This window comes from Vigna unguiculata, chromosome 4 (assembly GCF_037176805.1).
Source record: "Vigna unguiculata cultivar grain cowpea cultivar isolate G323 ecotype 2 chromosome 4, ASM3717680v1, whole genome shotgun sequence".
Classification (NCBI taxonomy): Eukaryota; Viridiplantae; Streptophyta; class Magnoliopsida; order Fabales; family Fabaceae; genus Vigna; species Vigna unguiculata.
The window spans coordinates 44083803-44100649 of record NC_140795.1 but is presented as its reverse complement, the minus strand read 5'-3'; the positions used below and the strand labels follow the sequence as shown (position 1 = coordinate 44100649).

Genomic DNA, 16847 nt, shown 5'->3' with positions numbered 1-16847 from the left:
TTAAGTACCAAAAAGATTTCTTTCGGTATATTTTAAGAATGTTCGACTGAAAAAAAAAGGTTGTGATATATAGCATTTAAAAAATTACCTTAGCTGCTAGGGAATTGAATTCCACTTCACTGCTGGCGTTCAAGGACGAATCACACTGTATGGCAGAGAACACATATCGTGACTAACTCCACAAATTTTATTGGTTGAAAGAAAATTTAAACATATTTCAATACTATATGTGTTATGATTACATTTTCTAACGTCGGATCAAGTTTCATGTCCTGACTAGCTTTTGCAAATAAGTGATCCTCCGTAAATGAAACATTTGTGAATGCTAAATTATTGACTATCGTTTCCACTCCAGAGTTGTCATGATTTCCAGTCTCAGGTAATGAGTTATCCTGTGTTAGACACCAAATCATGCACTGAGATTCCTAATTATAGTTTCATCAACCAAAAGTTGGTTCATTGCAATTGTACTTAAAATTGGTAGCAGTTTAGAGTGACTCATTAGACCGACTTAATTGTTTGAGATGTAGTACTTTTGGTGATGTGTGTAACTAAGTTCAGAGTCCCTGCTTTCATTGATTGGTAGTGTTAGTTTAATTTCATTTCTCAGTTTTTAAAATTTAATTTAATTTATTTTAACATTTGTATAGAAAAACAAATCAAAATGAGACTCTGTACAAAAAAGACAAAGAAGTGAAAAGGAGAAGGAAAAGAATTTTTGTATTCGCTCATTATTTGCATCCATTTCCATATTTATTGTTTGGGTACCTTCATTCAGTCACTTATTCTAGCCATCACAAGCTAATTAATCAACTATTTTTTACTTTCTGCAACAAAATGTAACTTTAAACATTGTGAAAATAGTCAAAACAGTAGGCACTGGGTATAGTTTATTAGAGGCTAGGCTATATGCTATCCTAGTTTTTTCTTTTTTTATTACGAAAATCAGCACATGTATGGTTGAGTTTTTTCTCCTTTAACTTTTGCCAGTTTTGATTGTAGGTTTATACACTGATATGATCTGGATGGTCATTTTTATTTTCACACATCTCACCATCCGCCAAGTTAGAAATTAATATAGACAAAAATTGTTTGAGCAAGAGAAATTATCCAATAACTATAAAACATTGAAAAATATTAGATTTTGAACATCTCACGTGAATAACTGAAAACTACAACGTATTGTGCCCCGTGTGAAAGGCCATTTGTAGAAACACTCTACTCTTAAATGTCGAGTTTCCAAATTATAGTTTTATATTCTTTGTACTCCATCTATGTATGTTACCTATGGATAATATGTTGGAACTTAAGTTGTTGTTTTTCCACAATTCTTTAAAGTCTCATTTAATAATGAAGAAGAGAAAAGGAGAAATACACTATAAATATGAAGAGTAAATTTAATGAAGGAATTCTTTATGATGTGTTAGGATACAGTATTTTAATAAGATAATTCATTTTTTTTGGAAGAATTTATTTCTCCTTAATTAATTTTATATTGTCTTTAATGTTATAAATAAATGAATAAGTTTTTTTTCTAAGAATGTTAAAAAATGATTAAACAATAATACTAATAATAATAAAAATATGAATAATATAATAATAATTATTAGACAATAATAATACTTACATGTATATGAATAAAAAGGATATTAATCGAATCCAACAATTCTTATAACAATCAGATATAACAAGTAAATGAGAAAAGGAGTAAAAATATTTTAGATTGAGACACACAGAGTGTTGTCCTTAGAGAGAAAAGTCCTACTACACATGGCAAAACAAAATCATGTACGCTTCTCTTCCAAAATATAACTACTTGTTAGGTCATTCGATTGTAGTGAAGGATCTCTGAATTTTTTATGAACATTGATGTCTTAAAAGATAATACATAGAAAAATACAAAACAATTGTAATAAATTTGATTAAATAAAATGTAAATTCGTAATAAGAAATATAGTCACTAACCATAAATAATATTTATCCATAAAATTAAAAGTCTAAAAAAAATAAATAACTATAAGATTATATTTTAATTATATTTTGTAAATTATATTAGATATTTCCAACACTTTACGCCAATAAATTTCTGAAATAATTGATAGTGAAAACAAAAAGTTGCATAAAAGAAAAAAAATAAAAATCCTTACAGCATAGAATATTTCAGCACATAAGAAAAAAAAAAGAGCTTCAAATGTGATGGCTTGACCTTTGGAGTGAGTGAGTGTGAAGTGAATGGCTAAGACTGAGTCAAACACTGAACTGGATATTTATAGTCAAGCTCTTCCAAATTTTATAAAAAAAAAAGGCAAAAAGAAAAAGAAACAAATTAGAAATGTTGGCAGCGATAATACATTTAGTGTGACTGTTTATAAAGACTCTTTAAAATATATTTCAATATTAATTTTATAAAATAATTCTTTGTTGTCAATTAATTAATTAGAAGAAATCAAGCTAAATAAAATAATAACATCAAAAGTGATTTAAGAAGTTAGTTAATTGTAAAATTATTTTCATTGAATAAAGTTAACTTGTTTAAATATATGATTCGGGTTTATTTCTTTGTACATTTTCATATAATAGATTACATGACGAAAATAAATAAGTGGATCTTTAAAATAGGTTTGATTTTTTGATTTATGTGTGGTGTGTAATTTTGTAACCCATACCATGGATATAGAACTTTAAAAGTCTTTTGATTTCATTTTTAGAATTTCCTTGTCACGATGTCCTAATTTTATAACTCATAGAATGGGTTGGACTACTTCCATTTTATTTTTCTTTCTAATGTTGTTAGTGTGCTTAATTTTCTAACTTTAATATGGACGAGGAATAAGAAATCCATGTAAACTAAAAACACATTTAAAGTGTAGGAAAGAGTTAAATAAAACAAAATCATTTGCTGTCTGTTTAAATACGATAAACAAAATCAGTCCTTCATCTGTGCCTTAGTTAACTGAATTTTCGTAATCAAAGAGTAAAACACATTTAAAGTTTTTGGGTGCATAGAAATGTGGTGGTCATTATCAAGAGGGTAATCTGTGGATCTTTTACAGCATCTCAAATATTTTCCACTTTTTTAGGTCTCTCTCCACTAATTTTTATGTAAAAAATTTCTAAATTTTAACTTTATAATTAATTAAAATGGATAGGCAGGGAATTTGTCTCAGTTAAGTTAATTGAAACATGTTTGAAAGTCGTTGTCGATTTTTGAATATTGGTGCTCAAATTTTATGAATTAAAAAATTGAAAAAACAGCATAATACCTACCAAAATTAAAATAATGATCTAGGTGATAGGCCGGCATTAACATGACCCATCTGGCTATGGAACAGGCCGACTACATCCTGACCCAAATAACAAAAAGACATGAACTTTTGAAGGCCAACATTTAGTGTGGACGTACAATTCAAACAATCCTTTCGTACTTTCTTAGCACCTAAATTACGTTGCTTCTCGTCCTTTAAATTGATAGTTTTAAAAAGAATATTCAAAAAAATTGATTTTAATATTTAGTGTAGAAAATTTAAATTGTTAAATAAATAGCGTATATATTTTCCTACTTGAGGAATGGATTTTGATATGCTGATAATGGTTTAATAAAAACATATTTGAGGCCAAATAAAGGTATCTTAGTAAAGTAATTTTGTTTTATCTGAGTACTTAAAGAAAGTTACACCAAAACTCTAACTAAATAAAAGGATATAACTATCGAGAATCTTAACTAATCTTTAGGCAAAATTACTAACTTAGGTCTCTTTCCTATCGTATAAAAGTAATGTATAAAAGAAAAGAAAAAATCTTTGTAAGTTAGGTATTTTGATGATTTGTATTTATTCTTCTTTCCTATCGCATATAAGTAAATAAAATTTGAAAAAGAAACCATAATATATGAATTAGTGAGTATGAGAGTGAAAAGGCTAAGACTATGTCAAACAACAAGTTGGGTTATTATACATCTCCGAACTTGATTAGAAAACAAAGAGAAAAAGAAAGTGGAGCCAACAATAGAGACAATCGGATATATAGGTAAGATATTTAGTGAGAACTTCACTATTTATGAAGAGAGTTTTCAAAAGGGATTTCAATACTAATTTTTGAAAAAGTAATTCTTTGCTTTCGTTCAGAAGAAATCAAGCTACAAAAAGTAGAACATTAAAGGTCATTTAAAGAGTTAGTTAATTGTAAAAACAATTTTTGGTTAAATAAAAGTTAACCGTTTATTTAAATATATGATTATCGTTTATTTCTTTAGTACATTTTCAGAGAATGTAAAATATTTAAACTTTTTGGCTGGAGACGAAGAGGAGTAATGCGCATATTTTGTAAGGTCTAAGCCAAAAAAGAAGATAAAATATGAAAGTGATATTGAGAGGTGAATTTGATTTTATAAAATTAGCATAGAAATTAAAATTGTTAAACAGATAGCGCAAGTATGAAAAGGCGATGCAGCTCTCTCTATAAATAGGGTACTTAGTATGTAAGCATAACCCATAACCACTTCTTTCTAATGAAAAAACACTTGTTTCTTTATAATAGCTTGTTAAAAATGACTTCCTCCTTTTTAATGGTTGTGTTTGTTTATTCGCTTTTGAAATCAACTTTTGGTGTGTGCAGAGAGATCGTGTGCATTGGAAGTGAGAGAGAGACACTGTTAAAGTTGAAGCATAATCTCACAGATCCTTCAAATAGACTCTCTTCTTGGAATGCCTCTGTCAACCCCAATTGCTGCCATTGGAATGGAGTTGTCTGCAACAACTTTACATCTCATGTTGCAGAGCTTCACCTCACCACTCCATTTCCTGATTTCGATTACCATTACGAAAATTACGAAGATTATGAAGAAGCATTGGAAGAGCACAATAGACGGGCCTTCAGTGGAGAGATAAATCCTTGTTTGGTTGATTTGAAGCATTTGAATTACTTGGATTTCAGCGGCAATCTTTTTCAATATATTCCAATTCCTTCTTTCATCGCAACAATTACTTCCTTAACTTATCTCAACCTTTCTCATGCTGGATTCATGGAAAATATTCCTTCTCAGATGGGAAATCTCTCCAATTTACTCTACCTTGATCTCAGTTATCTTTATTTTGAAAGTTATGAAAATGTTGATTGGTTATCTAATATGTCCAAACTTCGTTATCTTGACTTGAGCCGCACTTGGTCACTTGAAGAAGGTGTGTCAATTCCTTCTTGTCTTGGCTCAATGACCTCTTTAATTCACTTGGACCTCTCTTTTTCTAGATTCATGGGCAACATTCCTCCCCAGATTGGTAATCTTTCTAATTTGGTGTATCTAGACCTATATTATGCTGTCAATGGAACTATTCCCTCTCAAATTGGAAATCTCTCCAACTTGCTCTACCTAAATCTTCGAAGTGGTTATTCTATTGACAAATCTTTGTTTATTGGAAATGTTGACTGGTTGTCAAGTCTTACAAAACTTGAATATCTTAATTTAGGAGGTGCAAACCTATCCCAATCATTTCACTTGCTTCACTCCCTCTCAGCTCTTTCTTCTTTGCTGCACCTAGATTTGTCGAGATGTACACTTCCCCACTACAACCAACAATCATTTCTTAACTTCTCGTCTCTCCTCACTTTGGATCTTTGGGAGGTTTCTTATTATTCTGGAATCTCATTTGTTCCAAAGTGGGTATTTGGACTGAAGAAACTTGTTTCTCTTGTTTCAACTTTTAATCCCTTTGAAAGTCAAATTCCTGACGGTATTCGAAACCTCACACTTCTTGAAAATCTTGATTTGCATAAAAATTCATTTTCATCTTCTATACCTCATTGGTTTTATAGTAGTTTTCCTCATCTCAAATTTTTGGACCTATCAAGCAACAACTTACAAGGAAATATTTCGGATGCCTTAGGAAATATGACTTCTCTAGTTACACTTGATTTGTCATACAATCAACTTGAAGGTCCAATTCCAACTTCTTTTTGTTATCTTTGCAACTTAAAGGCAGTATATTTCTCATATCTCAAACTCAACCAACATATTAATGAAACTTTAGATATTGTTACTCCTTGTATCTCCCATGGACTCAGAACACTTGTAGTTCAAAGCTCTCAACTTTCTGGCAATCTTCCACTATCACTTGGAAAACTTTCATCATTAAGAACTCTTTCTCTATCCAACAATCAACTTAGTGGAAATCCGTTTGAAAGTCTTAGATCACTCTCTAAATTGTCAGATCTTGATATTGGTTATAATCGTTTTAAAGGAGTTGTCACAGAGGATCATCTCACGAATCTTACGAGTTTAAGTGGCCTTTATGCACCAGGAAACAATTTGACTTTAAAAGTGGGTACCAACTGGCATCCTACTTTTCAACTGACTTATTTGGATATGAGTTCTTGGCAATTAAGTCCCAACTTTCCTTCATGGATTCAATCACAAGACAAACTTGATTATTTAGCGATGCCTAACACGGGAATTTTGGATTCTATTCCCTATTGGTTTTGGAAAACATTATCTCAAGCTTCTTTTCTAAATCTCTCTCATAATCATATCCATGGTGAGCTTCAGACTACTTTAAAGAATCCAATATCTACAATCGCTGTTGATCTAAGTGCAAATAAGTTAAGTGGCAAATTTCCTTCACTTTCAAATGGTGTGGGTTTTTTGGACCTTTCAAGCAATTCATTCTCCAAATCCATGGATGATTTTTTATGCAAAGGTCAAGAGAAGCCAATGAAATTAGAATTTCTCAATCTTGCATCGAATAACTTATCAGGGGAAATACCGGATTGTTGGGACATCTGGCCTTATCTAATGGATGTAAATTTACAAAATAATAATTTTGTTGGAAACATTCCCCAATCCATGAGTTCCTTAATAGAGCTAGAATCATTAAGCATCCGTAAAAACTTGCTCTCGGGAACATTTCCTACAATTTTGAAAAAGACCAATAAATTGATTTTGTTGGATCTTGGAGAAAATAATTTTTCAGGAACAATTCCAACTTGGGTTGGAGAAAGTTTTTTAGATATGAAGGTTCTTATCCTTCGATCAAATAGATTTTCAGGTCATATTCCTGATAAAATATGTGATATGAGTCTTCTTCAAGTGTTAGACCTTGCACAAAATAATTTGATTGGAAACGTACCTACTTGTTTAATAGTTTGAAGACCATGACACAGATGAACAAAAGTATAACTGCTCTTATCTATTGTTCTGCCATAAACTATACATTTAAATATTCAGATCATACTGTAATCAGTGTTCGTCTTTGGTTGAAAGGAAGAGGAGATGAATACAAAAACTTTCTCGGGTTGGTAACAAGCATTGATTTGTCAAATAACAAATTAGTAGGAGAAATACCCAGAGAAATCACAGATTTAAATGGTCTGATATATTTGAACTTGTCCCACAACCAACTTATTGGTCACATTCCACAAAACATTGGTAATATGGGATCATTGTTGTCCATTGATTTTTCAAGGAATGAACTGTCTGGTGAAATCCCTCCAACTATTTCAAATTTGAGCTTTCTAAGCATGCTAGACTTGTCTTATAATCATTTGAATGGAAAAATTCCAACAGGAACTCAGTTGCAAACCTTTGATGCCTCAAACTTTATTGGCAACAATCTGTGTGGCTCACCACTACCCATCAATTGCAGCTCCAATGACAAAAGCTATGATCAGAATGGTAAAGGGAGTGATAAACATGAAGTGAACTTATTTTATGTGGGTATGACATTTGGATTTATGGTGGGATTTTGGATAGTAGTCGGTCCTTTGGTCATTTCTAGGTCATGGCGTTACGCCTATTTTCATTTCCTTGATCATGTGTGGTTCAAACTTCAATATTTTTTCTAATGTCAGTACAATATATCTAATGTGGTGAAAAGTAAAGTTATTATAAAACATGGAAGTTAATTTGAACTACTCTGTATTGCATAGTTGATCAAATTTCCAGGTAATTTACGTTTTGTTTGATTTATTTTCAAATATGAGAGTGTTATTTATTTAAATTACTAGTGGATTTCAAAGCTAAAGAATCTACATGTCCAACTTATTATGGATAAATTCTAGCTAATTTAACAAATTGCAATCTGTTGTTAGAAAATTTAGACAGTGTGAACTTAATTTGAACCATGTAGAACTCTTGTTGAAAAGAATTGAAGCAATATATTTAATGAGTTGCTTGGGTTTTAGATACTCAAAGGCATTCGTATTCAAATTTATAGATGGTTATAATTTCTTTCTCAATAGCAAGATTCAAAGGCATTATAAAAGACTACTTTCTTTCTCAATAGCAAGATTGAAATACTTTGTGAACGTTTAGTTTTGGATGTAGCATTTTTAACTTTATCTCTTCATTTTTTTAAATTTAGTCCATTTTATTTTAACATTTTACATATAAACAGGAGAAAAATGAGAATGAAGGTCTAATGACACCCATTGGAACTCTGTTGAATAGGCAAAATTGTCTTCTCTGCATTTGATAGACTTTTGATCAAAGATATGTAAAAAATTCTCATACATTGGATTAATCGGAGGAGTACTGCTTTCATTAATTGGTATTGTTAGTTTCAGTTTTCATTGTTAAAAGGTAAATGTTGAATGCCATAAATAAAAGCTTATAAAAGAAAAGTGATTCATGAAAGAAAGAGGTAGAGAGTAAAGAAAAGTAGTAATGGAAAGGAAGCAGATGCAGGATAAAATAGGTTAGTTTGATTGATTTGTATTGTCCTCTATAATTTATAAATGGATTGAGAAAGTGCTTAATATCTATAAAAAAAAAAAAACCATTGAAATCATTACATTGTGAACATTTGAGAAACATTGAAAACTATAATCTATTGTGCCCTCTATGAAAGACCAATTCCATCTATGTATTGAGAAATGAAAGGTGCTCAATTCTGTTTCATACATGATAGTCTTCTTTTGACATTAAAGATTTTCTGTGTCTGCAATATTTTTAAGGACACCTCTCCCTGTTTTTGTAATATTTTTTTTTTCAAAACTGGTCATCTTTTGAATCTAATTTCAAGAACCATAAGAGTAAGGTGTTTGGGAATTAGCTCCTAGAACGTATTTAATAAATTCCAAATTAATCTATAATTTATGATCACTGAATGGAGAGTGATTTGTTCTTAAAATTAATTGTTTTTCTCTTTCGTTCTTTCTACTTAATTTTTCTCGTATTGTTTATTGTTTGTGATTTACACTAGTTTTTCATTTGAAAAGTCTAGATCTAAATTTCCGTTTGGAGGACCAACAAGAAGTGTGGAATATTCTTCTAAATATAATTACTCCTTGTATTTGGTTCAATTATGAAAAAAAAATGGTTTTCTTTATTTGTTTAAAATCAATTGTGACATCCCATTTTAATAAGATTAAACTACTAAATAAAACGTCACAAGATCATGATAACAAGAAGCACTCAGAAAGATATAAAGCGTAGGAAAGATAACTATTACAGTCATCTGGAAGTACCAAAAGGAGTTCATAGGCATACAACCATGCCATAAGGAAACACAATCTAAAAGTGTAAGAGTCTTGCAAAAGGGTTGCCCTCAAGGCAACTAATACAAAAAGGCCTCATGGCCACGAACTACTCCTAAGACATCCAAGCAAGGAGATCTAAGCCGCACCGCTGCGTTTCCCGGATCCATCTCGAACCTCCCTCTCATCTGCTCCCACCAGAAGGTGATCATCGCAAGAGAGAACATACAATAGGACACAAACAGAAATGCAAGGGTAAGCTAGTGCAATTGGATCTTATCATGCTACAACAGGCAAGTACTTAAACATTCCTTGACATGCAACACACAAACACAGAACATCATGTTATAGCAGACAAACAAGACACTATGACTCGATTATCCGGATACATATATTAAGATCGGATTCACCGGACGCCTGCACTTGTGGTGGCCTCTACTGCTCTGCAGAGCCATTGCCAATGGGTTTCACCCTACCACACACAAGGTTAGCCTTTAAGCGTCTAAGGCCATTATCCTGCCAAAGACTAGGGCATCTCGCTACTCTCACCACTTGGGTCAGATTTCTCTACCTGAGACTCACTGACCCTTTAGAGTTTCGGGATGCGATCCTTACTTGAATCCTTATCCTAATATATACACTACACGCCACCATGAAGTCTCCCCATGGGACTCATGGAATTACGCCTATCACACCAACAGAATCATGTTTCTCATACCATAACCACCACCTTTATCTCATCATTAATTTCTCATGCTCATTATCAACCACCCAACACAACTTCATACATTACTCATGTTATCATACAGATTTTGGTACATATAACTCATACAACTCATGCCAATACACCAAAATCTTGCATATTCAAGATAAATAGCCATACACTAAGCCAAACATCCAAACATACTCGTGCACATTATATTTAGAAGGAATAATCAAAACAATGCATGCAATAAATCATTTAACAACCAAGAAAACATGACCCCCACTCGCACACTCGCTCAGGCGAGACGCTGACTTTCCAGATGCAGCGGATTCTCGCCCAAGCGAGATAAGCAAAAGGAGTCTCCACGAATTCTCGCTCAGGCGAGATGCTGTCCTCACAGAACACATCGGATTCTCGCTTAAGCGAGATGCGCGACAGTGGTGGCTTCACGGGATCTCGCTCAGGCGAGGCCTTCTCGCCTGAGCGAGACTATGCGTCGCTCAAGACGAGAAAGGGCCGCCTAGGCGAGTTCTCGTGGCAGGGAGCTCTCTGGTACTCTCGCCTAGGCGAGACAAGCTCGCTTGGGCGAAAATAGCAGAGTTCGCCACTGTCCAACCACATGCAATGGCGGAACCAGCTCGGATCCACACCCAAACACACATGCAACTCCATTACTCTCAATAAAACACATCATGCATGCATATAAACACGAAAGCGACCAAAAACAGCCAAGGACAACTTAAAACAGATGAATCTAGCTTCCCTTACCTCTATTTTTGAGAGCAACTTAAACAACAGATTCGAACTAAGGACACCACAGCTCCTGGAGTTAGGAAAGAGCTGGAACCTGGGAAAAGGAAGGGTTCTCCTAGCTCGAAGGCAGACCAGCTTGGTGCCCTAGCAGAGTTCCTTCTGATTTCTTAGAGAACTGGAGAGCAACCGTTTTTCTGAAACAGAAGCAAATGGGAATGTGAGGGTGGCTGGTAGGGTAGGGTGCCCTTCTGTAGGGCAGGGCCTTGGGCCTCCGAAAAGGCCAGGCCCAAAAAATTTACTGAAAAAGGAAAAAGGGGCTTACAATATCTCCCCAACAACAAAAATTTTTCGTCCTCGAAAAATTAGACTTACCAGAACAGATGCGGATATGAACTCCTCATGTCCTCCTCAAGCTCCCAAGTAGAGTCACCCGTCCTCCGGTCCCAAATGACCTTCACGAGACTAGTGGCTCTTCCCTTGCGCTCCTTCACTTGACGATCCTCTATAGCCACGGGCTGTACCACTACCTGGAGATTCTCCCTGACTTCCACATCTTCCGCTTCCAACACATGAGATGGGTCAAACACGTACTTCCGTAGCTGTGAAACATGGAAAACTGGGTGTAGATTAGCCAACTGAGGTGGCAATGCAATCTCATAAGCCACGGGCCCTATCCTCCTCAAGATCTGATATGGACCCAGAAACTTAGGAGACAGCTTCCTCGAGCGGATAGCCCTCCCCACACCAGTGGTTCGGGTCACCCTCAAGAACACATGCTCCCCAGCCTCAAACTCTAGGGGCCTCCTTCTTCGGTCCGCATATGCTTTCTGACGACTCTGGGATGCTTGCAACCTGTCTCTCACTAACTGCACCTTCTCTGTGGTCTGTTGCAATAACTCAGGTCCCACCATAACTGACTCACCATCCTGGTACCAACATAAAGGAGTCCTACATCTCCTCCCATACAAAGCCTCATAAGGTGCCATCCCTATGCTCGCTTGGTAACTGTTGTTGTAGGTAAACTCCACCAGCGGTAACACCTCGTCCCAACTGCCAAGGTGATCCAAGATACATGTCCTCAACAAGTCCTCCAAGGACTGAATCACTCTCTCTGACTGGCCATCCGTCTGAGGATGGTAAGCAGAACTCATCCTCAACCTGCTACCCATAGCCTCCTGCAGTGCCTGCCAGAACCTGGAAGTGAACCGGGGGTCTCTGTCAGACACTATGTTACTAGGCACTCCATGAAGTCTCACTATCTCTCGGATGTAAAGCTGGGCCAACTTGGTCATAGACATCCTGAGATTCACAGCCAAGAAGTGAGCACTCTTCGTTAAACGATCAACCACTACCCATATAGCATCATGTCCTCTCACGGTGCGAGGCAAGTGGGTAACAAAATCCATAGCTATGCTATCCCACTTCCACACCGGAATATCCAAAGGTTGAAGCGTTCCACCGGGTTTCTGATGCTCCACCTTAGCCTTTTGACAAGTCAAACAGGCCGATACGAACTGTGCAACCTCCTTTTTCATGCCCTGCCACCAAAAGTTCTCCTTGAGGTCTTGGTACATCTTAGTCATGCCAGGGTGCAGACTAAGACGACTCTTGTGTCCCTCCTCAAGGATCAACTTCCTCAACTCTGCATCCTCTGGTACACAAACCCTGCCTCTGAACCTCAACACACCATCACTGCCCAAGGCAAACTCCTTGGCCTGATCCGTCCCCAGTAGTTCTTTCACCTTCTGTAGACTAGCATCCGTGGCTTGTCTTTCTCTGATTAAGCCCAAGAAGTCACTAGATATGACCAAGGTGCTACACCTAATGAATTCCGGCTCCAACTCATACTGTAGCTTCATGTCTCTGAAGCTCTCAAGCAATTCCAACTCTTTCATCATCAAGTGTGCCACATGCACTGTCTTCCTACTCAAGGCGTCTGCCACCACATTCGCCTTCCCTGGGTGGTAGAGAAGCTCGAAGTCATAGTCCTTCAAAAACTCTATCCACCGCCTTTGCCTCATATTCAGCTCTTTCTGATCGAAAAGGTACTTCAAGCTTTTGTGGTCACTAAACACCCGGAACTGCGCACCATACAGGTAGTGCCTCCAAATCTTCAAAGCAAAAACCACTGCTGCCAACTCGAGATCATGAGTAGGGTAGTTCTTCTCATGAACCTTCAACTACCTAGAAGCATACGCTACCACCTTCCTCTCTTGCATCAAAACACACCCAAGACCCTGATGAGAGGCATCACAGTAAACCTCAAAGGGTTTACTCACATCTGGGATTACCAACACTGGAGCACTCGTCAACCTGTGCTTGAGTTCCCTGAAGCTCTCTTCACATCTATCAGTCCATGCAAACGGTTGGTCTTTTCTGGTTAGCTGTGTCAAGGGTGCCACTATCTTAGAGAACCCCTCTATAAATCTCCTGTAGTAGCCAGCCAAACCCACGAAGCTTCGAATCTCAGTCACTGACTTAGGACATTCCCACTGTATCACGGCCTCTACCTTAGCTGGATCCACAGCTATACCCTGAGCTGATATAATGTGCCCCAAGAACTGCACCTCTCTCATCCAGAAGTCGCACTTTGACAACTTGGCAAACAGTTGCTTCTCCCTCAAAATACCAGGCACTACCCTCAGATGCTCGGCATGTTCCTCCTGCGTCCTGGAGTAGATGAGAATGTCGTCTATGAAGACCACGACAAACTGATCTAAAAACGGACGAAAGATCCGGTTCATGTAATCCATGAACAAAGCCGGGGCATTAGTCACACCGAATGGCATGACAACATACTCGTAATGCCCGTATCTGGATCTGAAAACAGTCTTCTCAACATCTTCTGCCTTCACTAGAATCTGATGATAACCTGACCGGAGATCAATCTTGGAGAACACAGATGCCCCATGAAGTTGATCCATCAAGTCATCTATTCTTGGCAAGGGGTACTTATTCTTGATAGTCAGCTTGTTCAGCTGCCTATAATCCACACACAACCTCGAGCCGCCATCCTTCTTCTTTACCAACAAAACAGGCGCTCCCCACGGCGAAACACTCGGCCGTATAAACTGTTTCTCAAGCAATTCCCCTATCTGTTTCTTTAACTCCACCAACTCCGCTGGCGCCATGCGGTAAGGAGCTATCGATACAGGACCGGCTCCTGGTACCAAGTCTATGGAGAACTCAACCTCTCTCCTCGGAGGCAAACCTGGTACCTCTTCGGGAAACACATCCTTGAATTCTCTGACCACTGGTATCACTGATATCTTTTCCTCTTTCTCAACTTCCGTCCTGGCAAAGACTATATAATACTGTGCACCGTCCCGGATTTCCTTCATGACCTCATGTGAAGATATTAGCTCGGGTTCCTCCGAGCTGGGAAACAACAACTTCTTCTCTCGGCAGTCGATTAGAACGCGATTGGCAGAGAGCCAATCCATTCCCAAGATCACATCTAACCCTTGCAGAGGGAGGCATATAAGATTGACTTTGTATACGCGTCCCTCTATCTCAACTGGACATCTAGAACACACTGAAGAAGTTCTAACCAACCCAGATGCCGGAGTAGATACCACGAGATCAAACTGTAGCTCACACACCGGCAGACCCAACTCCCGCACACAAGACTCTAACACAAAAGAGTGTGTCGCTCCAGAATCAAAAAGAACACAACAGGACTTGCCAGATATCACACAACAACCAATAACTAGGTTACCTGAACCTGCTGCCTCGGACCCCGTCGTCGCAAAGACCCTGCCTGTAGCCTGAGGCCTGCTGCCTCCTCTCCTCTGCTGAGTCTGACCCGAAGTCTGGCTCGTAGTCGGTGGTGAGGGTCGTGCCACTGTCCTCCTCAAAGTAGGACAATCCCTACCAAAGTGGCCCTCTCTGCCACAATGGTTGCACCTGCGGAAACCCGATAGCTGTGGGCAGAAACTCTTCACATGCGGTCCTCCGCAATGGTGGCACTGGATCCTGCTGGGTGGGGAAGAAAAACCTCTGGACCCCTGTGACTGTGGATGAGGTCTAGCATAAGGCTTCCTCTTCTCATCTGCTCTCGGCCTGGACCCAGATGGTCCGCTAACTCTCTGCTGTGGCTGCTGCTGGGCTTCCACCTCTACCTTCATTCGCTCCATGACCCTGGCCTTTTCCACTAAGGCCGCAAAGTCCTTGATGGACAGTGGAGCTACCATCAGGCGGATGTCTCATCTGAGACCATTTTCAAACTTTCTGCATCGCCACTCTTCATCTAGTGGCATGGTGTAGAAACGCCCCAGATGCTTGAACTGCTCGGCGTACTCGGCCACGGACCTGTTTCCCTGTGTCAGTTGGAGGAACTCAACCTCCTTAGCGTACCTCACGCTATCAGGGAAATACTCAGACAAGAACCTCTTCTTGAAGGCTTCCCATGTGATATCCTCGTGCTTCTCTTCCATCACCAGCTTCATGCTGGCCCACCAATGCTCAGCCTCTCCAGTGAGCATGTAGACAGTGAAAGCCAGTCGGCTCTCATCCGGGCACCTCTTGGCCTCAAAGATGCGCTCCATATCTTTCATCCATTGGTCCGCCTGGTCAGGACTCTTCTTGCCATCAAACATGGCAGGTTGGTGCTTCAAAAAGTCTTCCAAACTCCATTCAGGGGGGTGGAGGTTGGGGATGAGGACCATACATCGGAGCACCAGCAGCATTCTCCCCTAACTGACGGAGAGCATCCACGTGCTGCCTCTGAGCATCCTCTGCAGCCTGCCTAGCAGCTTCCATCTGTTGCATCATGAAGTGCTACTGCTCAAGAGAGGCTTCTTGGCGCTGCATCGCCGCCTCATGCTGTTGCATCATAGCATTGCTTTGTTGCGTCAAGGCTGCAGCCATAGCCTCGATCGCCCTAGCTAGGTCTTGCCCATCACTCTGAGAAGGTTGAGGAGGAGCTACACGAGGGGGTGCCATATCACTGGACACACAGAAAGCACCATTAGAAACTGGATTAGACTGGAACTCATCTAAACACAACAAAGAGGGCACAACTAAAGCTAAGCAACCACATAACCCACAGACACTTAGGAACGAAGGCTCTGATACCATAAAAGTGTGACATCCCATTTTAATAAGATTAAACTACTAAATAAAACGTCACAAGATCATGATAACAAGAAGCACTCAGAAAGATATAAAGCGTAGGAAAGATAACTATTACAGTCATCCGGAAGTACCAAAAGGAGTTCATAGGCATACAACCATGCCATAAGGAAACATAATCTAAAAGTGTAAGAGTCTTGCAAAAGGGTTGCCCTCAAGGCAACTAATACAAAAAGGCCTCATGGCCACGAACTACTCCTAAGACATCCAAGCAAGGAGATCTAAGCCGCACCGCTGCGTCTCCCGGATCCATCTCGAACCTCCCTCTCATCTGCTCCCACCAGAAGGTGATCATCGCAAGAGAGAACATACAATAGGACACAAACAGAAATGCAAGGGTAAGCTAGTGCAATTGGATCTTATCATGCTACAACAGGCAAGTACTTAAACATTCCTTGACATGCAACACACAAACACAGAACATCATGTTATAGCAGACAAACAAGACACTATGACTCGATTATCCGGATACATATATTAAGATCGGATTCACCGGACGCCTGCACTTGTGGTGGCCTCTACTGCTCTGCAGAGCCATTGCCAATGGGTTTCACCCTACCACACACAAGGTTAGCCTTTAAGCGTCTAAGGCCATTATCCTGCCAAAGACTAGGGCATCTCGCTACTCTCACCACTTGGGTCAGATTTCTCTACCTGAGACTCACTGACCCTTTAGAGTTTCGGGATGCGATCCTTACTTGAATCCTTATCCTAATATATACACTACACGCCACCATGAAGTCTCCCCATGGGACTCATGGAATTACGCCTATCACACCAACAGAATCAT

General features: G+C 38.4%; 3 protein-coding genes across 3 annotated transcripts; 2 read left to right on the top strand and 1 right to left on the bottom strand.

Annotated features, from left to right (window-relative positions):
- The first annotated feature begins 4546 nt into the window (after positions 1-4546).
- On the top strand, positions 4547-7138 carry LOC114180863 (receptor-like protein EIX2). The gene has a single exon (XM_028067155.2). It carries the CDS (start codon positions 4547-4549, stop codon positions 7136-7138), a length of 2592 nt encoding a protein of 863 aa, XP_027922956.2.
- LOC146887271 (receptor-like protein EIX2) lies at positions 7129-7833 on the top strand. Its single transcript, XM_085672835.1, has one exon. It carries the CDS (start codon positions 7144-7146, stop codon positions 7831-7833), a length of 690 nt encoding a protein of 229 aa, XP_085528961.1. The 5' UTR covers positions 7129-7143.
- A 7296-nt stretch (positions 7834-15129) lies between these two features.
- LOC114180862 (uncharacterized) lies at positions 15130-15522 on the bottom strand. The gene has a single exon (XM_028067154.1). It carries the CDS (start codon positions 15520-15522, stop codon positions 15130-15132), a length of 393 nt encoding a protein of 130 aa, XP_027922955.1.
- Positions 15523-16847: the final 1325 nt, after the last annotated feature.